At 39.5% G+C, this 27,749-nt stretch overlaps 1 protein-coding gene across 2 annotated transcripts in view; it reads right to left on the reverse strand.

The window, feature by feature from the left end:
- Positions 1 to 630: 630 nt before the first annotated feature.
- mmp16b (matrix metallopeptidase 16b (membrane-inserted)) overlaps positions 631 to 27,749 on the reverse strand; it is a 53,777-nt gene continuing 26,658 nt past the window's right edge. For both annotated transcript variants that reach the window (XM_057857343.1, XM_057857344.1), the window contains 6 exons: positions 25,627 to 25,788; positions 22,841 to 23,058; positions 22,625 to 22,763; positions 20,874 to 21,024; positions 10,507 to 10,622; positions 631 to 7,644 (listed from right to left, as the gene is read on the reverse strand). In XM_057857343.1, the coding sequence (XP_057713326.1) occupies positions 7,283 to 7,644; positions 10,507 to 10,622; positions 20,874 to 21,024; positions 22,625 to 22,763; positions 22,841 to 23,058; positions 25,627 to 25,788 (1,148 nt within the window). In that variant the 3' untranslated portion in view covers positions 631 to 7,282. The remainder of the gene's footprint in view (positions 7,645 to 10,506; positions 10,623 to 20,873; positions 21,025 to 22,624; positions 22,764 to 22,840; positions 23,059 to 25,626; positions 25,789 to 27,749) is intronic.

Consider the following 27,749-nt stretch of genomic DNA (forward strand, 5'->3'; position numbering starts at 1 on the left):
TTGCAGCTGCAAGTGAGGGATTTCTCTCTGCATTTTTGGGACATAAAAAATAACTAATATCTTAGGGACGGTATGAAAATTGAAATGAAAATGTTTGCGGTTATCGAAACCGTGACGTTTTCATACCACGGTAATAGGCACTTTTTTTTAATCCTAAGGCACATTCTGTACTTTGAGTATGTGAATAGTCCACTCCCAATGACACACAGCATTATCCTCATTGCTAGAATAAATTGTCCCAGACAGTAATGATCAAATACATTCTAAACCCTATCAATTTAACATGCATCATGACACAATAAAGGGCCCGCTGACACATTTGTTATGCACTTGTTTTTATTTATAACACACAGCATGTCTTTACCCATGGAGTAGTAGATGGATTCAAAAGAAAAATCTTTCAAGCAGACAGCATCCTTCACATTATGTACATATATACGCAATAATATAAGTTTAGTTCTATTACACGAGGCCTCAGACATGTTGGGAGTACAAAATAATAATAACAATACATAAAAACCTTTAATCTTCCTTAGTTGCATCGGCTACTTCCTGTTTTAGCCCTAATGCTTAGCAGCACAAAGTTGGACGAAAGGCAGACCCCAAATAAAATGAAGGAAATGTAGATGATACCACTTTTAAAAGTGTCAAAACAGCTTTAAAAGCTTACAATTGGGCTTTAAAACCGCATCGAATGCGAACGAAAGTACAGGAGAAAAAAAAAACGCTTCAATCCGTCTCCAACGATAAATACGGTACTTACTACAGTCTCGCATGGCCTCATTGTACCCACAAATCCACAGTTCATAACGCACAAAAACACTCTAAACAGCAATTAGGACCATTAACCCACCTCTTTCGACATGAAAAATGCGAAAGCTCCACCTTAGCAAAATGACATCACCTGTAACGATTAAAAACACTGAGGAGCTGAGGCTGTTTCAATAAAGAAGCATAAATAAAAATTTCCATCATAGTTCAACTATACTGTTGAGCCAGCATTTAATGATACATACAGTATTTGTCCAAAACTGCTTAAATCTTCTTAAATAAAAATTTCATTATACTTTGGTTAGACAGTCTAGCGAATAAATATTTGATTTTGAATATGTAAGGTCTCAGAATATGTCTAAGATTTGTTAGAGTTAAAATACTCATTAATTCAAGCAGCAGTAGTAGTTACACAGTATTTTTGTAGATCTAATATTAGTAAATTTTAGTTTTTTTTTTCTTAATAATCTGTTTTTTTGTGTGTGTGTGATATTATTTCTTTCCTTCTACTCAGCAGCAATACACTCGATTGACATGCATCTCCGGAGGGGAGATGCAATGATAATTTTGTCTGGGAAAACATGCTTCCCTATTCCCAAAACAAGAAAACAATTTATCATGGATTAGTAAAGCCGTTTAAGATGAACGGAATGTTGATGGAGGAAACTGAATTTGACCAATGTTTGTGAAGGATTAGTGTTGGCGTCCGTTTACTTCTACAATGCCACGCTAACTTTGACACAGAAATGTTGCAAAGGTTTAAAAACAATAGTGTTTTTCAGAAATAAATCTCTTATAGCAGCTGCATTTTAAAGTAAAAAAAAAGGCAATATTTTGTTTTGCCATACGAAATGCCATTTGGCAGTGAATTATCATGTTTTAATGCCATTGACGGGGATTGAGGTCCATTCCGTTTGAACAGTCAATGGCAGGATATGTACGGTGGCCGTGAAGTGCAAAACACAACAGCAAATCAAAAACACAATGGCACATTCAAAAACACCACCGGAAATCACTAAAAAAAAAAAAAAATCAAATAAAATTAATTTTTAAAAAAATTTTTAAAAATTGTGTCTTTTCTATATATTTATTCAGATTTAGCATTAACAAAGAGATACATACTAGTATAAGACATGTTTAATTAAAACAAAAATAATGAAAATAATTTTTATAAATCTATGCATATATATATATATATATATATATATATATATTTTTTTTTAATATATATTATTTTTAATAAATGGTTTTTAAGCAGTTCAAATGATAAGTTTTAAACATGTTACAGTCCCACCGAATTAAAAGAAAAAATGCTTTTCTTTATTAAACGCTTCATTGCGTGAGTCCACTCTAATCGGTTCAAGTCGCTCACTTACACACAAAGAGTTGCCGCAGAAACTGTTTAACACAGGGGTGTCCAAACTTTTTGCAAAGGGGGCCAGATTTGGTGTGGTAAAAATATGGGGGGCTGACCTTGGCTGACGTCTTTTATGAAGAACAATATATTTAAGCAAATTTTAGCAAGCCATTCTGTGCGTCACATTTGCTTCATTATATATATATTTTTTATTAATAATTACAACAATTTCGCAACTAGCCTTCGTGTCGTCCTCTTTCGACTCGGGCTCTTGCGAAATACTGCTGCTGTGAAATTAAACTAGTTTCAATTTCTCGCTACGTATCTTGCCTGTAATCTTGTCGTACATGTCAGCGTGTCTTGTCTTGTCTTGTCTCTTTAAAAACAGCGACTGTCTCTTTGCAAATAAGGCAGACAGTTGCGTATTTTAGTGAAGAAATAAGTTCAATTTCCACCTATCCTTGAAGTGTCAGCCGTCGCAGTCAACTTTCCTTTTTTGTTGATTGTTGCCATTTTAGAAAATTGGCAGTAAAGGGTCACACGGGGTAATGTTGCTTAGAGTGCTGCTGCCTTTTCGTGGGTAAATGAGGAGTAGCATTTAGTGTGTAAGATAATTCATATGCTGGTAGCAGTACTGCTGACCAATTTATTAAGGCTGTGTGTGGGCCAGATGTTATTGGCTGGGGGACAGATGAAATTTAACCACGGGCCGCATTTGGCCCCCGGGCATGATTTTGGACATGTCTGGTTTAACAGTTTAAACAATGATTGACGCATGCGGCACTTTGAAGTTTGGGCTTCCAGGTATCTCTGGAAATATCAAACCTTAATGTCTGTCAATCATTGTTTACTTTAATAAGCAACTCCGGTGCACTGCCTGACCAAGAAAAGGAGTAGGAGGGAGTGTGAGACTACGTGATCGGATCGGGACAGCTCATCTGTATTTATTAAATCTGCAATGGACTGAGGGTGCGAAGTTTGAACTGCGAAGTAGTGAGGGATCACTGTAATGCTCATTTTTAAATACCACACCAGAAGCGGAATAACTTCCTTGTTTATCAGTACCTACCCTTAAAGGTAGATTTGTCCAATCAGCGATGAGTGTACTTTTTGACTGGGACCTACCTCTTCCGGTTCCTTATTGTAATTTTATTTTTGGATTTGTCGTGGTGTTTTTTGATTTGTCGTAGTGTTTTTGTTTGTTTTTTTGTTAGGTGATTTGCCGTTGTGCTTTTTCATTTGCCGTTGTGTTTTGCATTTCAGGGCCACCATAGATATGAAAGTTAAAGCTCAGACCAAAGCTTCCATTGTGGTTTTGTTTGTGAAAGTCCAAGTTTACATATGTATAAGACAAGACTTTTGTTTCTGACATTTCCAAGTGTTGTTGTTTTTTTTTTTTTTGGGGGGGGGGGGGGTGTTTTATGGCAAACCATGAACATTTACAACTACTTGCCCCAGAAAATCTCAAATTTATCCGGATTTTTCATCAGAACAAGAAACAAGCAGGGTGAGGCAGCATTTAGTTATTATGCTACTCACACCTGGAACAAATTACCTGAAGGTCTGAAGTGTGCTAAAACTGTTAGCTCCTTTAAATAAAGGCTAAAAAGGCTTTTGTTTAGCACAGCATATACAGTGTATCAAAAAGTGAGAACACACCTCACATTACTGCAGATATTTAAATATCTATCTAATCTATCTAATAATCCATGTGCTTTGTTGACATGTCTTCAGCAAACTGTTTACGGGCTTTTTTGTGTACCGTCTTGTAACGAGTCTAGAGCTGAAACGAATACTCGAGCAACTCGAGTTTAAAAACTGATCCCAGTAATTTTATTCACCTCGAGTAATCGTTTATTTTGACAGCTCTAAGCATCACGTTTTGCTCAGATTACTTTTAATGCGGGACAACGCGCTGATGTCACGTGCGTAGAGGAAGAAGCAAAAAAAAAAAAACGTACTGCAGTCGACAGCCGCTACAAACGACGCCGACGTTGCTAAATGCTAGCCCGCACGATGCTACGTTGGTAGCAGGTAGCGTCTGATGTGTCTCAGAGAGATCACATGTATGTTGAACTAGATGCGAAATGACAGAGTCAGCGGCGTTAGTAAACAACTGCCATCTTACAGCAGTAGAGCGCAAAGCGCTAATAAAGAGCGCTAAGCGCTAATAAATAAAGATTAACGTTACTGTCACTAATTCAAGTAACGTTAGCCCTGCGGAGGGCTAGGTTTCTATGAATTATGACCACTGTCGATGCGTGGCTAACGTGTCTTACATACAGGCTTTAACATAACAGCGTTGTGGAGCTATGAGGGTGTAAAATAAAAACTTAATAATGCTAACTATCAATTTTAGCTCAGTTGTCATTGCTGGATAAAACACCAAGTAGCCCTGGTTCCTAATGGCTCCAATACAGCCTGTATCATACATTTATTTTGAACAATGCAAAAACTCAAAACCCTATCAGGACTTACAGTTTAGACTAACTTAAAACTTAACTAGAACTTAGAAATGGCTTGACACAAATAGAAATTCAATTGAAACACGTGGGAAAAAATCCTTACTTTTAAGTGATGTGTGTTATCAAGCGTAATGGCATTTTTAGGTAAGAAATATATATTTAATAAGATCTAAAAGTTTTTTGAATGAAAGCAGTGAATTAGTCTTTTTTTTTTTTTCTAGTTACATCTGAGATGCAATTGTTGGCTGTTTTCAACAATATACATCGAAAATAAAGACAGTAGCCACGTTTACATGCTGACTTTTTTTCATACCGATTCAAATCATTCCGAATGGAAATTTCACATCAGCTGTTTACATGTCACTTCATCTATTCCGATCCAGCGCTTATATGTGTCTGCCTTTATTCCGAAAGGACGTTTGACAACTGCCGTCTGACATGCGCAGATTAATCAAAACAAAGCGTCACGTTGCAAAACATGGAGATCGATCGTCAGATCAGCTGCTGTTCTAACTTTTCGAGTGGAAACAAAACTTCAGAATGACACGCCGTTCATTTAAAAAGTTGTGTGGGAACGCTGTGCGTGTGCTTGGAAGCCATGTTGCATGTGACGTTACTTACGTCACCACGTCAGTACGGAGCATGTGCAGAAAGAACGCAACCAGACACCATTCCGCTTCCCTGTTTACATGATATAATTTTACTTCTAATCGGTTTGGGAAAAGGAATATTCCACCCCTGTGAATCGGAATGAAATTCCATTCGGTTTGGGCCTGTTCATTCCGAATGAGGTGTTTATATGGAACACATTTATTCGGTTTGAACAAATATTCCGATTGTAATTGGAATATTTGGCTCCATGTAAACGTGGCAAGTGATTGACTGAAAATGGTTCAAGATTAGATGAAGTGTCTTGTTTTCTCATGTATATATATAATTGCTCTTCACCTAAAAATATATTTGTTTTAGCCGAATACTCGATTAATTGACAGAATTTTCAGTCGATTACTCGATTACTAAAATATTCGATAGCTGCAGCCCTAAACGAGTCACATGACATTTTGGAGGGAAAATGACAAGCAGTACTCAATTTGGACATTTAGGGATGTATGTAGTTCCCATGTGGTGTACTCTTTTTTTGTCGCCAGGGGTTTGGATATTAATGGCTATATTTTGAGTTATTTTGAGGGGAAAATAAATGAACTCTATTATATAAGCTGCACACAGACTACTTTTCATTGTGTCAAAGTGTCATTTTGTCAGTGTTGTCCCATGAAAACATATACTTGAATACCTGCAGTAATGTGAGGGGTGTACTCACTTTTATGATACACTGTACATAATTGTCTACATATTTTAAACTTCAAGCTATTTGCTTTTTATTCCTTTTCTGACTTATTTCCAGTTCTGATTTCAATTTAATGTGATTTTCATGTATAATTTTATTTCCTGTTTCAATTGCTTTTAACATTCTTTTGATTTAATGTGATTTTTATGTCCATCATGTGATATAAAGCACTTTGAATTGCCTTGTGTTGAATTGTGCTATACAAATAAATTTGCCTTGCCTTTTCAACCATCTGCCCTTTGAATTTGGTGGTAATCGGATTAACCCTTGTATTGTGTTAGAAATCTGCCCATATTTTTGGCGAGTGGATCAAATTTGATCTGTGATGTAAATCGACACTTGATAACTTTTCAGTTTTGGTTGATTTTAGCGACGCCGGTAGTCAAAAAAGCGGTAGTGTTTTGCCTTGAGGAAGACTGCGTTTCCCATTCCCATCAGGACCAGCGCACACCCGAACAGTGTTGTAAAATCATTAATGAGTCAAAAATTAATCTCCCGGTTGCCTGTAAGTGGATAAAACAACATTTCTGTTTCCAGCGGCTGTGTGAATGACGAATAGTAATTAGGTAATGAATTCAGTTGTGGCTAAACAATAGCATATGACGGTTAGCAACCGTGTGGCTAACCCACCGACCCCACCTGAACTCATCAGCGCTGACAAGTTCGGTTTAGGGCGGTTTAAACCCTAAACCATAACCCTAAATCCTAACCCTAGGGGGGTATTATCACAGAATTCCATTCTTCTGTTACCTTTTTTTCTACCAATGACCTTCAACTGGGCTTTATTAGTCAGCTTAATGTTTTTCAGCCACACTTTATACGCTGCCTGCTATCTTCATAAATTATGAACTAAATAAAAATCAGCATGTACCACCAAAAAATTGAGGAAAATGATTGCAAAAGTTGAGCCAGCATCCTCTTTGGAAGAAAAGATCCACACAATGCTCGTGTGTGTGCGTATCAATCGTCATACAATTGAAATTAAGAAAATAAATAAAATAACAGCTCAAGGTAATTTCATTGAGAACAAAAGTCAAGTAGAAGCTTAAAACGAATTGGTGGGTGCGCGGGAGCTTTTTTTTTTTCTTCAAGCAAGTGTGCAGACAGGGAGAGAGACGAAAAAAGGTCCACTTACATACAGGAGCTTAAGTCGCACTTGCTCCGTTGAGTTCATCTAGAGAAAAGAGTCCAAGTAGATAAATACACAGGACTTAAGAGATATGGCTCCCTCACTGCCTTCAGTATCCTTTTGTGCAGTTCTGCCGGGCATCGCAAAACGCGGCAATTATTAGACCTTTTTATCCAAGCTCCGCGCCCCCGCTCGGCGCGGTCGGGCCTTCCTCACACCCACTCCTGCATGGAGCGCTTGCAGTACAGTATGTGGCGCTGCGTGCTCTTCCTGCGGAACTGGAACACGGTGTACAGCAGGACCATCATGCATAGGGCCAGGACGCAGGGGATGGCGATGGCCACCGCCTTCTCCGTTCCGCCCGCACTGTCCAGTTTGATGACCACGTCGGCGTCGCCGCTGTCGTAGTTGCGCTCCTCGGCCGCCGGCGGGCTCCAGTCCCAGTCGGGGTCCGGGGGGAGGCCGTCGCAACCCATGAAGTCGCGCAGGATGGAGCGCGGGTAGCCCGGCTCCACCCGGAGCAGCTGGTTGCTGAACTTCCAGTACTCTTTCCCTTTGTAAAAGTATGTGAAACCTGGGTGGACAAAAGGAGAGTTTATTTTACCATTCACGTATATATAAGTCGATGCCATTGATGGCAATGGACGTCCAAATTTTCCAATCATTTCCAATGGCATCAACATTGCATTGGGCCAATTTAGAAAGATTCCATTGACGGCCATGTATGTCAAATCTATTGATGCCAATGTACTTGGATTTATTGACGCATATGGATGTCAATGCTATTGACGGCCATGGACGTCCAAATTACCAATTTATTTTCAACAGCAAAAAACAAGTGTCCCCAAATCAAAATGAAATGACCACATATGGCTAGGACATCCCCTCCAAATGTCCCTAAAAACCTGATATAACTAGGACATGCCTCCCAAATGACCTGATATGACTAGGACACGCCCCCCAAAATATCCCCAAGTGACCTGATATGATCAGGACAGGCCCCCCAAATGTTCCCAAATGACCCGATATGACTACGACACGCCCCCTAAATGTCCCCAAATGACCTGATATGATCAGGACACGCCCCCCAAATGTCCCCAAATGACCTGATATGATCAGGACACGTCCCCGAAATGTTCCCAAATGACCTGATATGATCAGGACACGTCCCCGAAATGTTCCCAAATGACCTGATATAACTAGGACACGCCCCCCAAATATCCCCAAATGACCTGATACGACCAGGACACGCCCCCCAAAGGTCCCCAAATGACCCGATATAACTAGGACATGCCCCCCAAATATCCCCAAATGACCTGATATGACCAGGACACGCCCCTCAAATGTCTCCAAATGACCTGATATGAACAGGACAGCCCCCCTCCCCCAAATGTTCCCAAATGACCCGATATGACTGGTACACGCCCCCTAAATGTCCCCAAATGACCTGATACGACCAGGACACGTCCCCCAAATGTCCCTAAATGCCCTGATATGATCAGGACACGACCCCCAAATGTCCCCAAATGACCTGATATGACTAGGACACGCCCCCTAAATGTCCCCAAATGACCTGATATGACCAGGACACGTCCCCGAAATGTTCCCAAATGACCTGATATGACTAGGAGAGGTCACCTAAATGTCTCCAAATGACCTGATTTGATCAGGACACGCCCCCAAATGTTCTCAAATGACATATGACTAGGACACGCCCCCTAAATGTCCCCAAATGACCTGATACGACCAGGACACGTCCCCCAAATGTCCCTAAATGACCTGAAATGATCAGGACACGCCCCCCAAATGTCCCCAAATGACCTGATATGACTAGGACACGCCCCCTAAATGTCCCCATATGACCTGATATGATCAGGACACGTCCCCGAAATGTTCCCAAATGACCTGATATGACTAGGACAGGTCACCTAAATGTCTCCAAATGACCTGATTTGATCAGGACACACCCCCAAATGTTCTCAAATGACATGATATGACTAGGACACGCCCCCAAATGTCCCTAAATGACCTGATATGATCAGAACACGCCCCCCAAATGTCCCCAAATGGCCTGATATGACTAGGACACGCCCCCTAAATGTCCCCAAATGACCTGATATGACCAGGACACGTCCCCGAAATGTTCCCAAATGACCTGATATGACTAGGACAGGTCACCTAAATGTCTCCAAATGACCTGATTTGATCAGGACACGCCCCCAAATGTTCTCAAATGACATATGACTAGGACACGCCCCCTAAATGTCCCCAAATGACCTGATACGACCAGGACACGTCCCCCAAATGTCCCTAAATGACCTGATATGATCAGGACACGCCCCCCAAATGTCCCCAAATGACCTGATATGACTAGGACACGCCCCCTAAATGTCCCCATATGACCTGATATGATCAGGACACGTCCCCGAAATGTTCCCAAATGACCTGATATGACTAGGACAGGTCACCTAAATGTCTCCAAATGACCTGATTTGATCAGGACACACCCCCAAATGTTCTCAAATGACATGATATGACTAGGACACGCCCCCTAAATGTCCCCAAATGACCTGATACGACCAGGACACGTCCCCCAAATGTCCCCAAATGACCTGATTTAATCAGGACACGCCCCCCCCAAATGTCCCCAAATCAACAGGAAGTGAAATTATATTGTACCCGAAATGTCAACCAACATACCTGTGCAGGGTAAAGATCTGTATCTCCACACTGCTTAGACACAGAGAATAGGAATCTGAGTGTCCCTATGGTCTGACCAGTTTTAATGTATCACATGTGAGTTTGATATACTCTACTTATGGTTGTTCACTATGTTTTTTTTTTATTAGGAGAAAGCAGCGAACAGGAGGTTTATGGGAGGACAGAAAGTAAGGAAGCAGACAGCACAGACAGACACCTTTTCGATATGTTGTCAAACCCATAATGCTGACAAAACTGGGCTATTGGCTCAGTAGTCAGCATACGCGACTGCCAGGACGGCGCTGCAGGTTCAAACTTAGTTGGGGAAGAGGTACTGTAGAACGAGAAAGGGGAGTGCAGTAACATCACTATTAGAGAGTTACATGGTAGTTCATTGCTAATTTGACAGTCAACTTTTTACGCTTTCCCTTTTTTTTTTAGGGAAAAATTCTGGCAACCACATCTACAGGTATTTTACTGTAAAATTCCCTTTTATTTGACGATTTTTGCAGTGTAGCTAATTCTAATTGAGGACAAGACACGATGCTCAAAGCTAACATGACATTTAAAAAATCATGCGTGCAGTGTCCTTCTTGTGTTCAGTGTAAACAAGCAAAGCAGCTTAATGACAGGCGGTCACAGTCGCGCCATCAAAGCGGCTTTGAAACAACGGCGCTACTGAACCGGACTCCGTTCCAATCGCCTTCTAATGGGATTTTCGGCGCTGGTTGCGTACCGTTGGCTTTGTCCACGAAAGCCCCCTGCGGAGAATCGGGGATGCCCTTCCAGATGGTGATGGGCTTGGGATAACCTGGATCCATGGTCCTCATATCTTCATTGTAGCGCCAGTATCTGAGAAATGACACACAGACGGCACACTCAACACGAGAGCATGGTTCCGTTTTAAGAAAGACAAGCATTTTTCTGTATTATTCTTGTTTAAAAATAATTCACATTATGAAGGCGGCGTGCGTTGGTTTTCGCCAGGTTCTTGCCACATTCCAGAAAGACATGCGTGGTATGTTGAGTGAACACTCCAAATTGTCCGTAAGCGTGAGTGTGTGCGCGAATGGTTATGTGTCCATATGTGCCGTGAGACTGGCTGGCAACCAGTTCAGGGTATACCCCACCTTCTGCCTGGAGTTAGCTGTGATATGCTTCAGCACCCTCGTGACCCTCGTGAGGATAAGTTGTTTAGAAGATGAATGAATGAATGAATTATATGAATGTTATGGTGAGTGATCAAAATGTTTGACGCGTGCAATGCACACTGGGAGTAATGACGCGGTTGGACTGGACTGGGAGGATAGCTATGCTAGCTAGCAAGCGAAGCTAGTATGACGACTGGCATTATTTTGTGACATTCTGCTGCTGGTCAGATTGCTTTGTTACAGAGTGGTGGGATGAGTTCCCAACGCCGTACATGCATCCAATTCCAGCTCATCAGCAGTGTCTTTAAACCGATCCTAGGCGGCTTGCCGAGATATTGACTTGCTGCCATTTGACAGTTTGTACAGCATATCCCTTTGTCGCTAGTCGCATCATTGTCTTGTTTTTTTCGTTTGTCTGCCTCTCACCGCGATTTTCCCTCGTTTTATTTATTTGTTTTTTTTTTTTTTTTTAATGTCTCCCTATGTTTTTTATTTGTGTCTCCCTATTCACGATGTCTTCATTTTTTTTGGAGTTTAATAATCCCTTTTTCCCAACCTGAATGTTATTGTTGTCTGCTTCCTGTCTGAAATGAGCTGCATTTTCTAATTCTCTGGTCAAGCCAGCCGCACTTTCTTTTCGGTTGCGTTTCTGTTGCTTTATAAGGAAAATCATGACTCCAACGTCACACAGAAGTATAGTGTTGTGTTCTATGAGCTAGTCTGTCGCATGGGTAATGCGGGTTTGAATCCCGCTGGAGACCTTCGTTTAATTACTTTTGCTGCTCGTTTTGCGAATATTGACAATGATGTCCTGCTCATCACTTTTCTGCTCGGGTTCAAATGGGAAGGGCAGAACGGACGACATGTTTATGTAGCTAACGAGTGACACTGTGGAAGTAAGCCAATGCTGCCCAGTGACGTCACCGCCCAAAGTCCATTGCGTCGTCAAAAACAATAGCGAGCTAATAGTTAAACTATTTTTTTCAAATTTTATGAAAACGAAAACATTAAGAGAAATTACTATAACTCATACTAACATTTATCTTTTAAGAACTACAAGTCTTTCCCGTGGTTCCCTTTAAGAAAAAAGTGTGGAGCCTTGGCAAAATATATCTCAATGTTAATTCTTTTCTAATATTGTTCACGCCTATCCCAAACATAACTATTCAAGTTATCTAGTGAAAATTTGTTTAGTTTTAAAAGAGGAATACCTCACCAAAATTGCAATGATTTTTTTCCCCAATATCGTTTAGACCTATTCTAGATCATGTTAAATGTTAATGCTGCTTTTCAAGAAAGTGATTACAATTATTGTGTCTGTGAGAGAATTTATTCATGCTTAAAACACAACCATTATATATTATACATTGAATGCTTTTGTTATGCTTGCATGAGAACATTATAGCATAGAGTATCATTGTTAGAGCAATCTGTTGTAATCTTTTTGAGTGGGCCTTCTCATAGCCTTGACGATTGTAGACGGAGTCAATATGCCCAAATATGGACTGTCATGTTCCTGTTGTTTCCAATATGCCCTGAATGAGTACAATATAGCAACTGTGACTTATCAAACTTCTTCCTGGCCACAGCTGCTGATTCAAGGTTATAGCTAAAGGTGGATTTTCCCCTATGAGAGATGTTTTTCTGTAACTTGAGATGTTCTTACTAAGTTTCAATTTCGTTTCTATGGTGTCAACCCATAAATAGAGGGATGCCCTGTATCTCTCTTTTGTCCACATGCGGAGATACACTTTGTGCATTATTCCGTGTCTGTACCCAAGAGCTCTTGTACTAAACCTTCGAAGAAAATCAATCCTTGGCTGGTTCATTCATTATTCTCATTTTGAGCCATCTTTTGGTATTTGTCTCGGAGTTCAAACTTGAGCTTCCCTGACATTTTCATGTATTGTGTGTAACGTTACTTGCACACAGTATGATTACCGTAATTTTTCGACAATAAGGGGCACCTGACTATAAGCCGCCACCCACCAAATATGAAACGAAAATGGCATTTGTTCATGGATAAGCCCCAATCGACTACAAGCTGCAGCTGTCCTCACTGTTTTATGGGATATTTACACTAACCGGTAATACCATATTTGACAGCGACATCAAAAGATCAAATGAACTATCATGAAGCTTTGAAGCAATTAGCTGCAAAGCTTCATTGCTTCAAGAAGCTTCATTTGGCCATCAATGCTCCCTTGGGGGGAGACAGTCAACCTCTGCTGCCACCTGCTGTCAACACTGTTGTTGTCTAACATGCCTCCGAACATGCATTGCAGCGCAACAGAAGTAACTAACAATCAAACTCCTGTTCAATGGTAATTATTTCTTCAGTTACTGTTCCAGTTGTGTCATTAATTGCTAGTTGTGGTATTTGGTAACACTTTATCTGACAGTGGCGCCATAAGACTGCCATAAGACCATCATAATTATGACATGACACTGCAATGAGTAGTTATGAATGCTTATGACAGATGTCATTTTATGTCATCTGGCAAATTATCCCACTTTCTAATGCATGTAAAGATCCGAGCTGGACATAAATGGAGTTAGTGACATAATTCATAATGTCATTAATGCCCATGATAATGTCATGTCATAATTATGACGCCGCTGTCAAAGAAAGTGCTACCTATTAACCCAAATAAATCAACAAATAAGCCACACTGGACTATAAACCGCAGGACTCAAAATGAGGATAAAAAAAGTAGCGGCTTTTAATGCAAAAATTACGGTAAATACAAATTGTTACAAACATTACTGGTTCATCTCTGCAGTCGAGCAAAGGTGTTTTTAACGCCGCATGCAAGATAATCTGCGTATTGGCTTGTTGACCAAAAACAAACACTGAACAAAGATGGCAGCGACACATAGATCCTGATGGTTACATAGCCACTGTTTCAGAAAAATCCTAGAACCGCCACTGGTAAAACTTGACATTAGACTTTACATCGGCCAACCCAGAAAAGGATGTAGCAAAATCTGGACCGCCTCTGTGGTCATCTACGGTTCGTAAATGAGACAACAACAGCCTCTCTTAACATCCTTTATCATTGTTTGCTTCCTGCATTTGAAATATTTTCTCAGTGATCCAGCAGATTTCATGCCGTGACCATGATGCCACATATCAAGAGACAAATTTGGCAAGGCAAAATAGATTTAGACGCTTGCCGGATTTTGTACTTTGTTAGGCCTTTCTAAACTCGATCAATTTCATATCTGCACATGTTATCAAGAGAAGCAGTAATAAGCAGAAAGACTTAATTTCATCACGTCACATGTGAGAATCAAATAAAATGCAAGTGCTAATTGTGACTAAGCAATTTGTCAGCAATGTTTTCCCCTCTTCTTGACCCACAATGAAAATGATTTATGTAGGGCTGTCAAAATTATCGTGCTAACGGGCAGTAATTAATTTTTTAAATTAATCACGTTAAAATATTTGACGCAATTAACGCACATGCCCCGCTCAAGCAAATTAAAATGACAGTATAGTGCAATGTCCAGCAGTTACTTGTGTTTTTTGGAGTTTTGTCGCCCTCTGCTGGTGCTTGGGTGTGACTGATTTTATGTGCTTCAGCATGACGGGCTACTATTTTATTTTTTTGATTGAAAATTTTACAAATTTTATTCAAACGAAAACATTAAGAGGGGTTTTAATATAAAATTTCTATAACTTGTGCTAACATTTATCTTTTAAGAACTACAAGTCTTTCTATCCATGGATCGCTTTAACAGAATGTTAATAATGTTATTGCCATCTCGTTGATTTATTGTTATAATAAACAAATAGAGTAGTTATGTACCGTATATTGAATGTATATTAAATATGCAGCTATCAATTATTATAGTAGTCGATTAATCGATTAACTATTTAGTTCGAATAATTGAGTAATCGGATAAGGACCATGAAAAATTAAAATACCTGAGCTGAGCCTCGAACGTTTAAAGATCAATGTACAACAAAACAACAATTGGCTAACTTACATACCAAAAGTCCGCTAGCTTAAATGCTATAAAATGCTAACTTTTTTTTTTTTTTTTTCAAATAATGCTCTTAAATGGTTCAGACACATATTCCCACAAAAACGGGTAAATATACCTATATAAACTAAATTACGAATCCATTAAAAAACATATGCTCAAAGAAGTAGCTTACTATGGTCTTAACAGGGAGCAGTTGGATTCAGCCATGTGAAATGAGGCAGACCAGAGGGCAGTGTATCCACCCTAATCAATAAAACTAAATGCAAACACTTTCAAAACAAACCATTACAAGGGCACTTTAAATAAACGAATACTCGAAGCAATATAATTTAATTCGAATATTTTTTCTAATCGAATACTCGAGTTAATCAATTAATCGTTGCAGCACTAATGTATATATCCATCTCGTGTCTTATCTTTCCATTCCAACAATAATTTACAGAAAAATATGGCATATTTCATTGATGATTTCAATTGCGATTAATTACGATTAATTAATTTTTAAGCTGTAATTAACTCAATTAAAAATTGTAATCGTTTGACAGCCCTACATTTATGGCGACAGCTGCACAAACGTCCCACCGCAATGCTGGCAAACTGCGAGACTCAAGTATGGACAAACTTCACTGATGCTTGTGTTCAACAGCAAGAGAGAAGCTAACTTGATGTACACATATACAGTTGTGGTCAAAAGTTTACATACACTTGTGAAGAACATAATGTCATGCTCTCTTGAGTTTAGTGAGAGTGATTGTAACAAATACTTCTTTGTCACAAAAAACATTCATGAAGTTTGGTTCTTTTATGGCTTTATTATGGGTGAACAGAAAAAAGTGATCAAATCTGCTGGGTCAAAAATATACATACAGCAGCGCTAATATTTGCTAACATGTCCCTTGGCCATTTTCACTTCAATTAGGCGCTTTTGGTAGCCATCCACAAGCTTCTGGCAAGCTTCTGGTCTAATCTTTGACCACTCCTCTTGACAGAATTGGTGCAGTTCAGTTAAATTTGATGGCTTTCTGACATGGACTTGTTTCTTCAGCATTGTCCACAAGTTCTCAATGGGGTTTAAGTCAGGACTTTGGGAAGGCCATTCGAAAACCTTAATTCTAGCCTGATTTAGCCATTCCATTACCACTTTTGATGTGTGTTTGGGGTCATTGTCCTGTTGGACCCAATCTTCGGGCTGATGACGTTAGGTTATCTTGAAGAATTTGAAGGTAATCCTCCTTCTTCATTATCTCATTTACTCTCTGTAAAGCACCAGTTCCATTGGCAGCAAAACAGCCCCGCAGCATAATACTACCACCGTGCTTGACGGTAGGCATGGTGTACTTGGGGTTAAAGGCCTCACCTTTTCTCCTCCAAACATATTGCTGGGCATTGTGGCCAAACAGCTCGATTTTTGTTTCGTCTGACCACAGAACTTTTCTCCAGAAGGTCTTATCTTTGTCCATGTGATCAGCAGCAAACTTCAGTCGAGCCTTAAGGTGCCGTTTTTGGAGCAAGGGCTTCCTTCTTGCACGGCAGCCTCTCAGTCCATGGAGATGCAAAACACGCTTGACTGTGGACACTGACACCTGTGTTCCACCAGCTTCTAATTCTTGGCAGATCTGCTTTTTGGTGATTCTCGGTTGAATCTTCACCCTCCTTACCAATTTTCTCTCAGCAGCAGGTGATAGCTTGCGTTTTCTTCCTGATCGTAGCAGTGACAAAACAGTGCCATGCACTTTATACTTACAAACAGTTGTTTGCACTGTTGCTCTTGGGACCTGCAGCTGCTTTGAAATGGCTCCAAGTGACTTTCCTGACTTGTTCAAGTCAATGATTTGCTTTTTCAGATCCATGTATGTATATTTTTGACCCAGCAGATTTGATCACTTTTTCTGTTAACCCATAATAAAGTCATAAAAGAACCAAACTTCATGAATGTTTTTTGTGACAAAGAAGTATCTGTTCCAATCACTCTATCGGACAAAAAATCAGAGTTGTAGAAATAACTGGAAACTCAAGAGAGCCATGACATGATGTTCTTCACAAGTGTATGTAAACTTTTGACCACAACTGTACTTATAATGGTGCGAGTGTATTTTCTTTTTTCATCAAATGGGCCTTTGAAAAATAATATTGTAGAGAACCATCTTTTGTTGAGCAGTGTTTTGAACTTATTCAGTGGCAAAGATGTGTTTTTATGTCTTTTATGCTCTTTCAAAGGGAGAAATGTTGGAATGTCCAACATGCACTATTATCAATTCCAATTTTGTTGACAAGGTTAACTCATTCACTGCCATTGATCCATTTCAAATAGATTGGACGTCAAATACTCGTTAAGATGCCTTCTTTCTATAGATGAGCCCCTCAAATTAAAAATCACGCAGACACAGTCCTCATTTCCGTCTATCAATGGGTGTCAAATACGATGATCTGGTGTGTTTGCATTGATGCTTGCATGTGATGTCCGTGAAAATGGGTACTAAAGATATGCTTGAATAATTGTTGACAGCTGGTTAGAGGAAAATTAGCTTCGGGTTGAACTAATGACAGCCATTGCAACTACACTCAAAAAAATGGGGTGTTGAACTGACATAAAAAAATTATAGAAAGAATTTGCACCTGATAATATTGCTTTCCTTCAGCATTTAGCAATTGTGTCCTTTTAACATAAACCACATATGTCTAGCCAACATTAGGCACTCATGTTGCGCGAACATAACGCACTGTTAATGAGCCAACATAAGGCACTCATGTTCACCCCAAAATACGTGTTAAACCGACATTAAAGAAATACATAATTTGTACCTGATTAAATTGCTTTCCTTCAATATTTAGCAGTTGTGTTCTTTTAACATAAAGCACACATGTTGAGCCAACATAAGGCACTACTAGGGCTGTCGAATTTATCGCGATAACGGGCGGTAATGAATTTTTTAAATCACGTTAAAATATTTAATACATGCACGGAACGACCCACTCACGCATTGCCGCAAACAGACTACAATGGTGCCGTTCTACGTACGTAGAGAGCTAAGAGACAGTGACAAGTGAGTGGAGTGGATACAGGCATTCATTTGGACCGTGCTTTTATTTGCCTAAAGCTTTGACATCTTCCACATCAATTATAACTATTGAGGCGAGCAAAGTGGGGAAGAATGACAGGAGTTGATCTTTTTCTTAACACCCTGCATTGTATACAACACAGAGAAGATATAGTATTTGCAGCCACCATACAGTCATGGTTATATTAAAAAAATGAGGATCTAAGTCACAGGTGTCAAACAGATTCCAGAAAGGGCCAAGTGGGTGCTGGATTTGTTCCAACCGATAAGGCACAGAGTTTAACCGATGAACTTCCTGCTGAAACAAACAGCACCTGACAAAGTTTAACTGATTACACATGTAAAAGATCTAATTGGTGAAAAAGTGTCCTCTTCATTGGTTGGAAAGCAAACCTGCACCCACTTGGCCCTTTCTGGAATCGGTTTGACACCTGTGATCTAAGTACAACAAGAGAACAAATGGCTAACTTGCAGCGCAAAAGTCCGCTAGCTTAAATGCTATGAGATGCTAACTTTATTATTATTATTCTTTTTTTTAACACTAAGCTCTTAACAAATCGTTTAAATACACATTCCCACAAAAAACTGTTAAGTATACTTATAAACTTGATAACAAACTCATAAAAATACATTAGCTCATACAAAAAAAAAAACCTTATGTTGGTCTTAACAAGGAGCATCTGGATTCAGCCATGTTAAATGAATTATGTCATATTCACTGTTGCCACTGGAGGTCAGTGTATCCACCGAAATCGATAAAACTAAATGCAAACAATTTCAAAACAAACCATTATAACACGCCTCTGATTAAACAAATACTCGAAGCAGCAAAATTCGATTCAAACCTTTTTTCTAATCGAATTATTCAACTTAATCGATTAATCGTTGCAGCACTACATTTGAAATGCTTAAAAAACATTTATTAAAAAATATATACACATAAAAGTTTTTTTTTTTAATTATACTTTTGGGGAAAAAAGTGGAAAAGCTTGTCTCATATGTATCTCTTTCCAATGCAAAATCTGAATAAGTACATTGGACACATTTTTTTGGGGGGGGGGGGGGGGGCTACTTCGCGGTTCACTTATCGGGGCGAGTGCTGGTCCCCATTGACCGCGAAAAACGAAGGATCACTGTATAAGTTGAATTTTGGGGAGGTCATTTCCCTTAATTAGACCAAGCACAACCATTATACATTATAGTCGTAATGAAACTGCAAACAAAGTGCATAATAGGTATCTATTGACAGATTTACAGTTATTCAGAAAACGATAAACAAAACAAACTCTCGATCTCCCTCCAAATCAAAATCACTACCAAATCCATTCAAATCTTTATCTTTGTCACGTTCTGCTCCTGGTCAGATTTTGTGTTGTTGCAGAGCCGGCTGTGGGGGCGTTCCCGACGTCGCACCTGCAGCTCATCAACAACAGTATAAAGACGCAGGCGATCCACTGGAAGGACGCCGAGATATTTATTCTTGCTGGTCGCCATTTGACATCCTTGCATTTCGAGTAACTTGCTATTTTGGTAATTTCGCACCCTCCGTGGGTTTTAGTCGCCAGTCACTTTAGTTTTGTATGCCTCTACCTTGTGCAGGTATGTGAGTGTATTTTAGTTGTTTTATTGACTCTGCCTAGCACCTTGGTTTACCCTCGCGTTTGTATATTGATCTCCGTTGACCTCCTGTCACGGACCCGTTTTGTTATTTCCCCTTTTTGCCGCGATTGCGTGTTTTTTGTTTTGTATTTAATAAACCCTTGTACGCTTCCTTCAGTCGTTTGTTGTCTGTTGTGAGGTCCAACCTTGTTTCCGCGTTCGCGGACCCTAACAATCTTAAGTATCACTTTTGAACAGCTGCATCAACTCGAATTAGACGGCACGCCTGGAGTATAAGTCTCAATAGACCGTATTGGTCCGAATATAAGACGGTGTTTTTTGCACTGAAATAACACTGAAAAAGAGTGGGTCGTCTTATGTTCGCGGTCTAGACATTATACCAATTCACGACGCTAGATGGTGCCAGATATCATTGAAGCGATGTTTTGTCATGACAGATCTCAGCTACTTTCTCCATTCACGACACTAGATGGCGCCAGATATCATTGAAGCGATGTTCTGTCATGACAGATCTCAGCTACTCTTTTTAGTTTAACCAGTTTGCAATGCAGTTATTGCAATTTTGTTGTTTTATCACAACAGATTGGTTTATTTACATTTCAAAAATCAGAAGTCATTCATTTACGAATGTGATTCCACTTTAGTTTTCATATTTAAATGTTCAGATATTAAGATTTGAATGAGGCAAAATAACATGCTTTTTCTCTCAAATATATTTTTATAATCATTTGTTTCGGATGTACTGTAATTATTTTCTGTATAAAAATTAATTTGGTGTTCAAACAATCTTTTTTCAAACTTGAGTCTTGAAAAAGAGGGGGTGGTCTTATAATCAGGGCCGTCTTATATTCGGGCCAATACGGTATAAGTCGCATCTGAGTACAAGTCCAAACCCCAGCCAAGCTAAAAAAAAAGTGTGACTTATAGTCCGGAAAATACAATATTTGTATTTTTCATTGGTGTACTGCCAAGAAATATACTGCAGTTATGAGTAGAAAATACTTTTACACAACAGAGTAAACATTTCCCGCATTAATGACTGAATAATTGCAAGTACATAACCATTTATTTCTCCTTAGCACCTTTATCTACAGTACATTAGTGCATATTTCGACCAAAATCAGGTGGTGAGAATTCAGTCGAAAACCTGACAAAAACTACATGCTCATTTTGACTTCATGCACAAACATCTTTGATTCTCAAATGTCCTATGACCGCTCCGCATACTGGAAAAATTGTTCAGTATACACCACTCTGGATAGATGATGCATGACACTGACCTGTCTCCTTTGAAGAAGTAGGTCTTGGCCGCGTCCTCCCACCACACAGCCGTCTCAATGCTCTGCGTGGGCATGCCGCTACCGAAGAGCGAGATGTCCTGAGGATAGGACGGCTGCAGAGTTGTGTCCTTGAACACCCAGAAGCGGTTACCTGAGGACAATGATATTAACATGATAGGAGAACCCTTCTTTGCAAGTGCTATGAATATAACTTCATACTACCAAAGATTCGAGATTGAATAAATACACTCTGTTCTGACTGGGTGACAGTGACAGATGTCATGTTAAACTGCCAGAAGGATGTGTAACTGTGTCAGACCTGCAAGTGTTATGTTCAGTCATCGAGACATGTTTTATTACGTTTTTCTTCTTTTTTTTTTCTGACACCACTATAGAAAACTAGCACGTCTTTACAGAGATAACATTTTCACAGAATTCTGGTCTAAAATGTCTTCGTTGCGCTATACAACTCCACCAGATGGCGCTGTTTCCTGATTTAAAAAAAAAACAAAAACAAAAAAAAACTTCATTTGGTTTTCAACATAGGAGGCTTCATGGCTGTTTTGTTTATTTAAAGCTCTTTGTTGTGGTAAGGCTGCGCCACAGTGTGACTTGAAGACGGGCAGAACACTCAACATATTTACTTAAAATAAATTCTACCTGCACGTTTTTTTTAGCTTTTAACCAAGAATCGAGACTGTTTTACATCCATATCTATAAGGAATTGAGGGATTTACGTATTTATTCACAAGAATTTTCAACGTATAAAGCTCTTTATCTGTGTTTCCACTCGCTCAGCTTTGATGGAGATAGGCCCCCTATTAATTGGCCCCGTGGCCCATGTCCCGTCAATACAATTATGAAGTCTATGCTCCTATTCATTTTGGGACATTCCAAGGCCACGTCCTGCTCAGTAACCCAAAACCAACAGGACGTGACCTGTAAATGCCTCAAAATCAACAGGAAGTGACCTAGACATGCCCCAAAATCAACCAGGAATTGACCGAAAATCAACAGGAAATGACATGAAACACCCCAAAATTAACTCACTGGCTGCCATTGGGAGGGATGACAGCGAAAGAACTGTTTGTTCGATGCCACCCTCCCGGATCAAATGGATTGGAAGCCTACTAATGATTAGTGCTGCAACGATTAATCGATTAACTCGAGTAATTCCATTACAAAACAGCTTCAAATTAAATTTTACTGCTTTGAGTATTTGTTTAATTAAAGTGGCGTTGTTATAGTTTGTTTTGAAAGTGTTTGCATTTATTGATTTGGGTGGATACAATGTCCTCTAGTGGTAACACGGAATATGGCATCTCATTTAACATGGCTTAATTCAGCTGCTCCCTGTTAAGACCAACATGCGGTAAGATTTTGTTTGAGCTAATATGTTTTTTAATGCATCCGTAATTTAGTTTATACTGTAGGTATTTTTAGCTATTTTACTCGATTATTCGAGCTAACTAGTTCATAGATTAATCAATTACTAAAATAATCGATAGCTGCAGCCCTGCTAGTGATAAACACATTTTTTAATTCACAGCAGAAGAATGAAAAGAGCTCGTTTTTCTGATTATTTTATTTTTGACTATCATAGAATAATTTCCTGACCCTTTCAGTATGCTGATAATGTTTGTAACGCCAGATTGTGAGATAATCGTTATAGCGAGCCTTGTATCGCAAATCGTATCGCGAGCGACCCAGAGGTTCCCACCCCAACTTCATAGTATGTGTATTTTGCTTACCTTTGAAAAATACAAATTTTCCTTCGCTGTTTTCGTAGACTGCATCAATTTTGGAAGGCAAGCCTTTCCAGAAGTAATTGATCTGCATGGGGTACCCAGGGACCACCGAGTTGTCCCGCACCCTCCAAAACCATTGATCCTATGGATAATAAATGGGGAACATCAACAATATACAGTAATTCCGATCCACACACTTCTTCGCAGTGCCGAATGTACCTTGAAGACAAAGAGTTCCTGGCGCAGGATGGCCAGCGTATTGAAGCCTCCGTCGCAGATGCTGGGCTTGGAGTTTGGGTTTGACGGCTTGCCTCCCTGCGGAGGGCGGTGGGGTCTGGTGTGTCGGTCGTGCTTGCGGGGGTCTGAGGGAAGGTGGAAGCGAGGAGGTGGGACAGTGGGCGGAGGCCTGGTTGGCTGCGGGGCTCTGTCAGGTGGACCTAAAGGCAATTTGGGAGAAAATTAATAATGACTTTTTAACTGATATCCCAACAATGTCCAACTCCAAAAATCTGATACCGATGTCAAACCAATACTGATATAGAGTGGGGCAAATAAGTATTTAGTTAAACACTAATTGCGCAAGTTCTCCCACTTGAAAATATTAGAGAGGCCTGTAATTGTCAACATGGGTAAAACTCAACCATGAGAGACAGAATGTGGAAAAAAAACAACAGAAAATCACTCTGTTTGATTTTTAAAGAATTTATTTGCGAATCATGGTGGAAAATAAGTATTTGGTCAATACCAAAAGTCCATCTCAATACTTTGTTATGTACCCTTTGTTGGCAATAACGGAGGCCAAACGTTTTCTGTAACTCTTCACAAGCTTTTCACACACTGTTGCTGGTATTTTGGCCCATTCCTCCATGCAGATCTCCTCTAGAGCAGTGATGTTGTGGGGCTGTAGTTGGGCAACACAGACTTTGAACTCCCTCCACAGATTTTCTACGGGGTTGAGATCTGGAGACTGGCTAGGCCACTCCAGGACTTTGAAATGCTTCTTACGAAGCCACTCCTTTGTTGCCCTGGCTGTGTGTTTGGGATCATTGTCATGCTGAAAGACCCAGCCAAGTCTCATCTTGAATGCCCTTGCTGATGGAAGGAGATTTTCACTCAAAATCTCTCGATACATGGCCCATTCATTTTTTCCTTTACACAGATCAGTCGTCCTGGTCCCTTTGCAGAAAAACAGCCCCAAAGCATGATGTTTCCACTCCCATGCTTCACAGTGGGTATGGTGTTCTTCGGATGCAATTCATTATTCTTTCTCTTCCAAACATGAGAACCTGTGTTTCTACCGAAAAGTTCTATTTTGGTTTCACCTGACCATAACACATTGTCCCAGTCCTCTTCTGGATCATCCAAATGCTCTCTAGCGAACCACAGACGGGCCTGGACATGTACTTTCTTCAGCAGGGGGACACGTCTGGCAGTGCAGGATTTGAGTCCCATGCGGCGCATTGTGTTACTGATAGTAGCCTTTGTTACTGTGGTCCCAGCTCTCTGTAGGTCATTCACTAGGTCCCCCCGTGTGGTTCTGGGATTTTTGCTCACCGTTCTTGTTATCATTTTGACGCCACGGGGTGAGATCTTGCATGGAACCCCAGATCGAGGGAGATTATCAGTGGTGTTGTGTATCTTCCATTTTCTAATAATTGCTCCCACTGTTGATTTCTTTACACCAAGCGTTTTACCTACGGCAGATTCAGTCTTCCCAGCCTGGCGCAGGTCTACAATTTTGTCTCTGGTGTCCTTCGACAGCTCTTTGGTCTTGGCCACAGTGGAGTTTGAAGTGAGGTTGTCAGATAATTAGTTAAAACAGGTGCCATTAATACAGGTAACGAGTGGAGCCTCGTTAGACCTCGTTAGAAGAAGTTAGACCTCTTTGACAGCCAGAAATCTTGCTTGTTTGTAGGTGACCAAATACTTATTTTCCAATCTAATTTGAAAATAAATTCTTTAAAAATCAAACAATGTGATTTTCGTTTGTTTTTTTCCACATTCTGTCTCTCATGGTTGAGGTTTACCCATGTTGACAATTACAGGCCTCTGTAATCTTTTCAAGTAGGAGAACATGCAGAATTGGTGGTTGACTAAATACTTATTTGCCCCACTGTATGCAGTCGTGGACTTAACATATTATGACTACAGTAATTATATTGTGATGCCCCACTGGATGCTTTAATAATGATAAATGTAACAACTTCAAGGTTTTCACAAAAATAACATTCTGTATAAAGAACAACTTCAACTGAATTTATAAAAATAGTGCCTATATTGCACTACTATATCACTAAGCATAACTGCTATGCTCAGATGGGACCAGCCCTTGTACAAAGGCAGAAGTCTTCTATATTCAAGTATATTGACCAAAACCAATAATGAAAAATCGATGTCGATATTATCCGATATAATTTTAAAATGCTTCTACCCAATAATATCGGACAACTCTGTTTTTAAGTGTAAAACTAAAACAATTATTTACTTTTTTTTTTTTTTTTTAATCAAAATAACATTATTTATTGAGGACTTCATTTCTCTTTAGTTAATTATTAACTAAAAATGTTCCTAAAAGATTCAAGTACAAATTTTAACAGAGAATTCAAATAATCTAAATTATAAGAAACTCAAAACAAAATGTAAAAGATTCAAAACAAAAGTCCAACTTCACTCAAAATGTGTTTAAATAAAATATATCAAATAAAATGTTTACTAAAAGTATGATATTTACTTAGCATTTTTAGTCCAATTTTATTCCTTTTACTGAAATGTATATTCTATTTTTTTTTTTTAATATTATGACATTATGATAGCATTCAAATTATTTACAATTTAGTATTTCAGAAATAACGTCTTATGTGTCATGAAAATTGCTATATAATCTATTATTTAAAAAATAAATCAGGGAAATTTGATGTGCAATTCAATCAAGAGAAAATACACATGTTGCTTTCTTATCCTGCGAATGTTTTCATTCTAACCAGATCGAATGGCTGGATTGTTACCGTATATCTTCTGGATGCCCTGCAGGTCGTCATGAGGTAGTTTAAAGTTCTCCGTGTCCATGTACTGGTAAAAAGGAGCCATGATCGCAGTGGGATCGTTGGAGTGTTCTAGGCCGAGGGCGTGGCCCAGTTCGTGCACGGCCACCAAGAAGAGGTCGTTCCCTATATGCGCCAATGACGACAAAATGGTGGATCAATGATAAATTCAAGTGGGATTGAAAAGCTTAATACTCTACATTTTATGAATCACATCATTTTTAATGCCCGTGGAAGCTTTCAGTGACCTAAAATCTCCTACAAAACCCTTCATTATGAGCTTCTTTGTCCCATTTAAATAAGTTTTCCTTTTAATATTCTTCATTATATGTACCTTGTATTATAGAAAGCCATCAAGATAACCAGTGTCTGCCTGGATTGACGTGAATGTGCCGTGATGAATCGTGTTGTTTTTTCACAACAACACAGAGTGTGATACGAAGGCGCAAAAAACTGATAGAATGTGCGACTGGGTGCCCATAATTACCCAAATTGGGTCAGTGTGTTCCTCCTGTCACTGCCAATAACAATTTATGATAATGTTTCGCACAACGCGAGTGTGTGAGTGTGCGAGATGAACAGAACACTTTGTAAGTGGGCGATTAGTCTGAACAAGTTAACTCGGCCAACGTGCCTCGTAGGAGGAGGAGACGTGGAATTGCTGCCTTGTGTGAAGTATTGTTTTGATGGCTTGATGGCAGAATGAGGCAAGAAGCACTGGAATGGATTTTTTTCTCTTGAAAAGGATGCTTAGGGCATTGTGAACAAGATTGTTGTCGTGGTGAAGTAGCCACAAGTTGGCCTGCCACAACTCTTGTCCCTTTTTACACACCGCAAAATCTCTTTGTAGACATGATTGTTGATCATCTGATCCACTTTAAGTGCCTGTGACACGAAAAAGCATGTTTATTTCATAATACACGCGGTATTTTATGCTCCTGAATGATATGGACCGCTTGGATGTGTGTGGAAGCGATCGCTATATTTATTTTGTGTTTTTGAATCCCACGCCATTAAAATGAGTGACTTCCAGCAACAGTCTCGAGTTGAGAAAGAGGGCACTGTGAAGTGTACGGTAGAATAAGTCACTTCACTATGCAGCCGTACTGTTGGATGAGAAGAACTAAGGATTCAGCTGATTTTTTCGGATTAATACTAGGGCTGTCAAAATTATCGCGTTAACGGGCGTTAATTAATTTTTAACGTTAATCACGTTAAAATATTTGACGCAATTAACGCACATGCCCCGCTCAGGTTAAAATAACAGCAGTATCATGTCCACTAGTTACTTGTGTTTTTTGTCTCCCTCTGCTGGCCCTTTGGTGCGACTGATTTTATGGGTTGACATCAACAATGGCGAGCTACTGGTTTATTTTGCTGATTGAAAATTTTACAAATTTTATTAAAACGAAAATATTAACAGGGGTTTTAATATAAAATTTCTATAACTTGTACTAACATTTATCTTTTAAGAACTACAAGTCTTTCTATCCATGGATCGCTTTAACAGAATGTTAATGTTAATGCCATCTTGTTGATTTATTGTTATAATAAACAAATACAGTACTTATGTACAGTATGTTGAGTGTATATATACGTCTTGTGTCTTATAATTCCATTCCAACAATAATTTACAGAAAAATACTGCATATTTTATAGATGGTTTGAATTGCGATTAATTACGATTAATTAATTTTTAAGCTGTGATTAACTCGATTAAACATGTTAATCGTTTAACAGCCCTAATTAATACGTTTATTTTTCGCATCGCGCCAGCCAAACGGCTGCAGAAAAATCTTGCTGTATGAGGGAGAGGCGTGTGCGCCGTTTTGGAGTTTCAAAACGTTCCCATTCACAGTGGATATTGGCCAAAACAAGCCCTACTACTGTGGGACCATTGGACTTACGAGGAAGTGAGTAAACATTGTGTTTTGTATTATGTCAAATACCGGGATCATTTTAATATGTAGGTGGCCTGCATTTTGTAGCTGACATGCATGCGGGGCGGTTATTTTTCGGCACAACACCGGCGTCTTGTCGCACATCCACACGGCGGGAGAGCACTATATTCGGCTTATTGTGCTCAT

Source organism: Corythoichthys intestinalis, chromosome 14 (assembly GCF_030265065.1).
Source record: "Corythoichthys intestinalis isolate RoL2023-P3 chromosome 14, ASM3026506v1, whole genome shotgun sequence".
NCBI classification, from domain to species: domain Eukaryota; kingdom Metazoa; phylum Chordata; class Actinopteri; order Syngnathiformes; family Syngnathidae; genus Corythoichthys; species Corythoichthys intestinalis.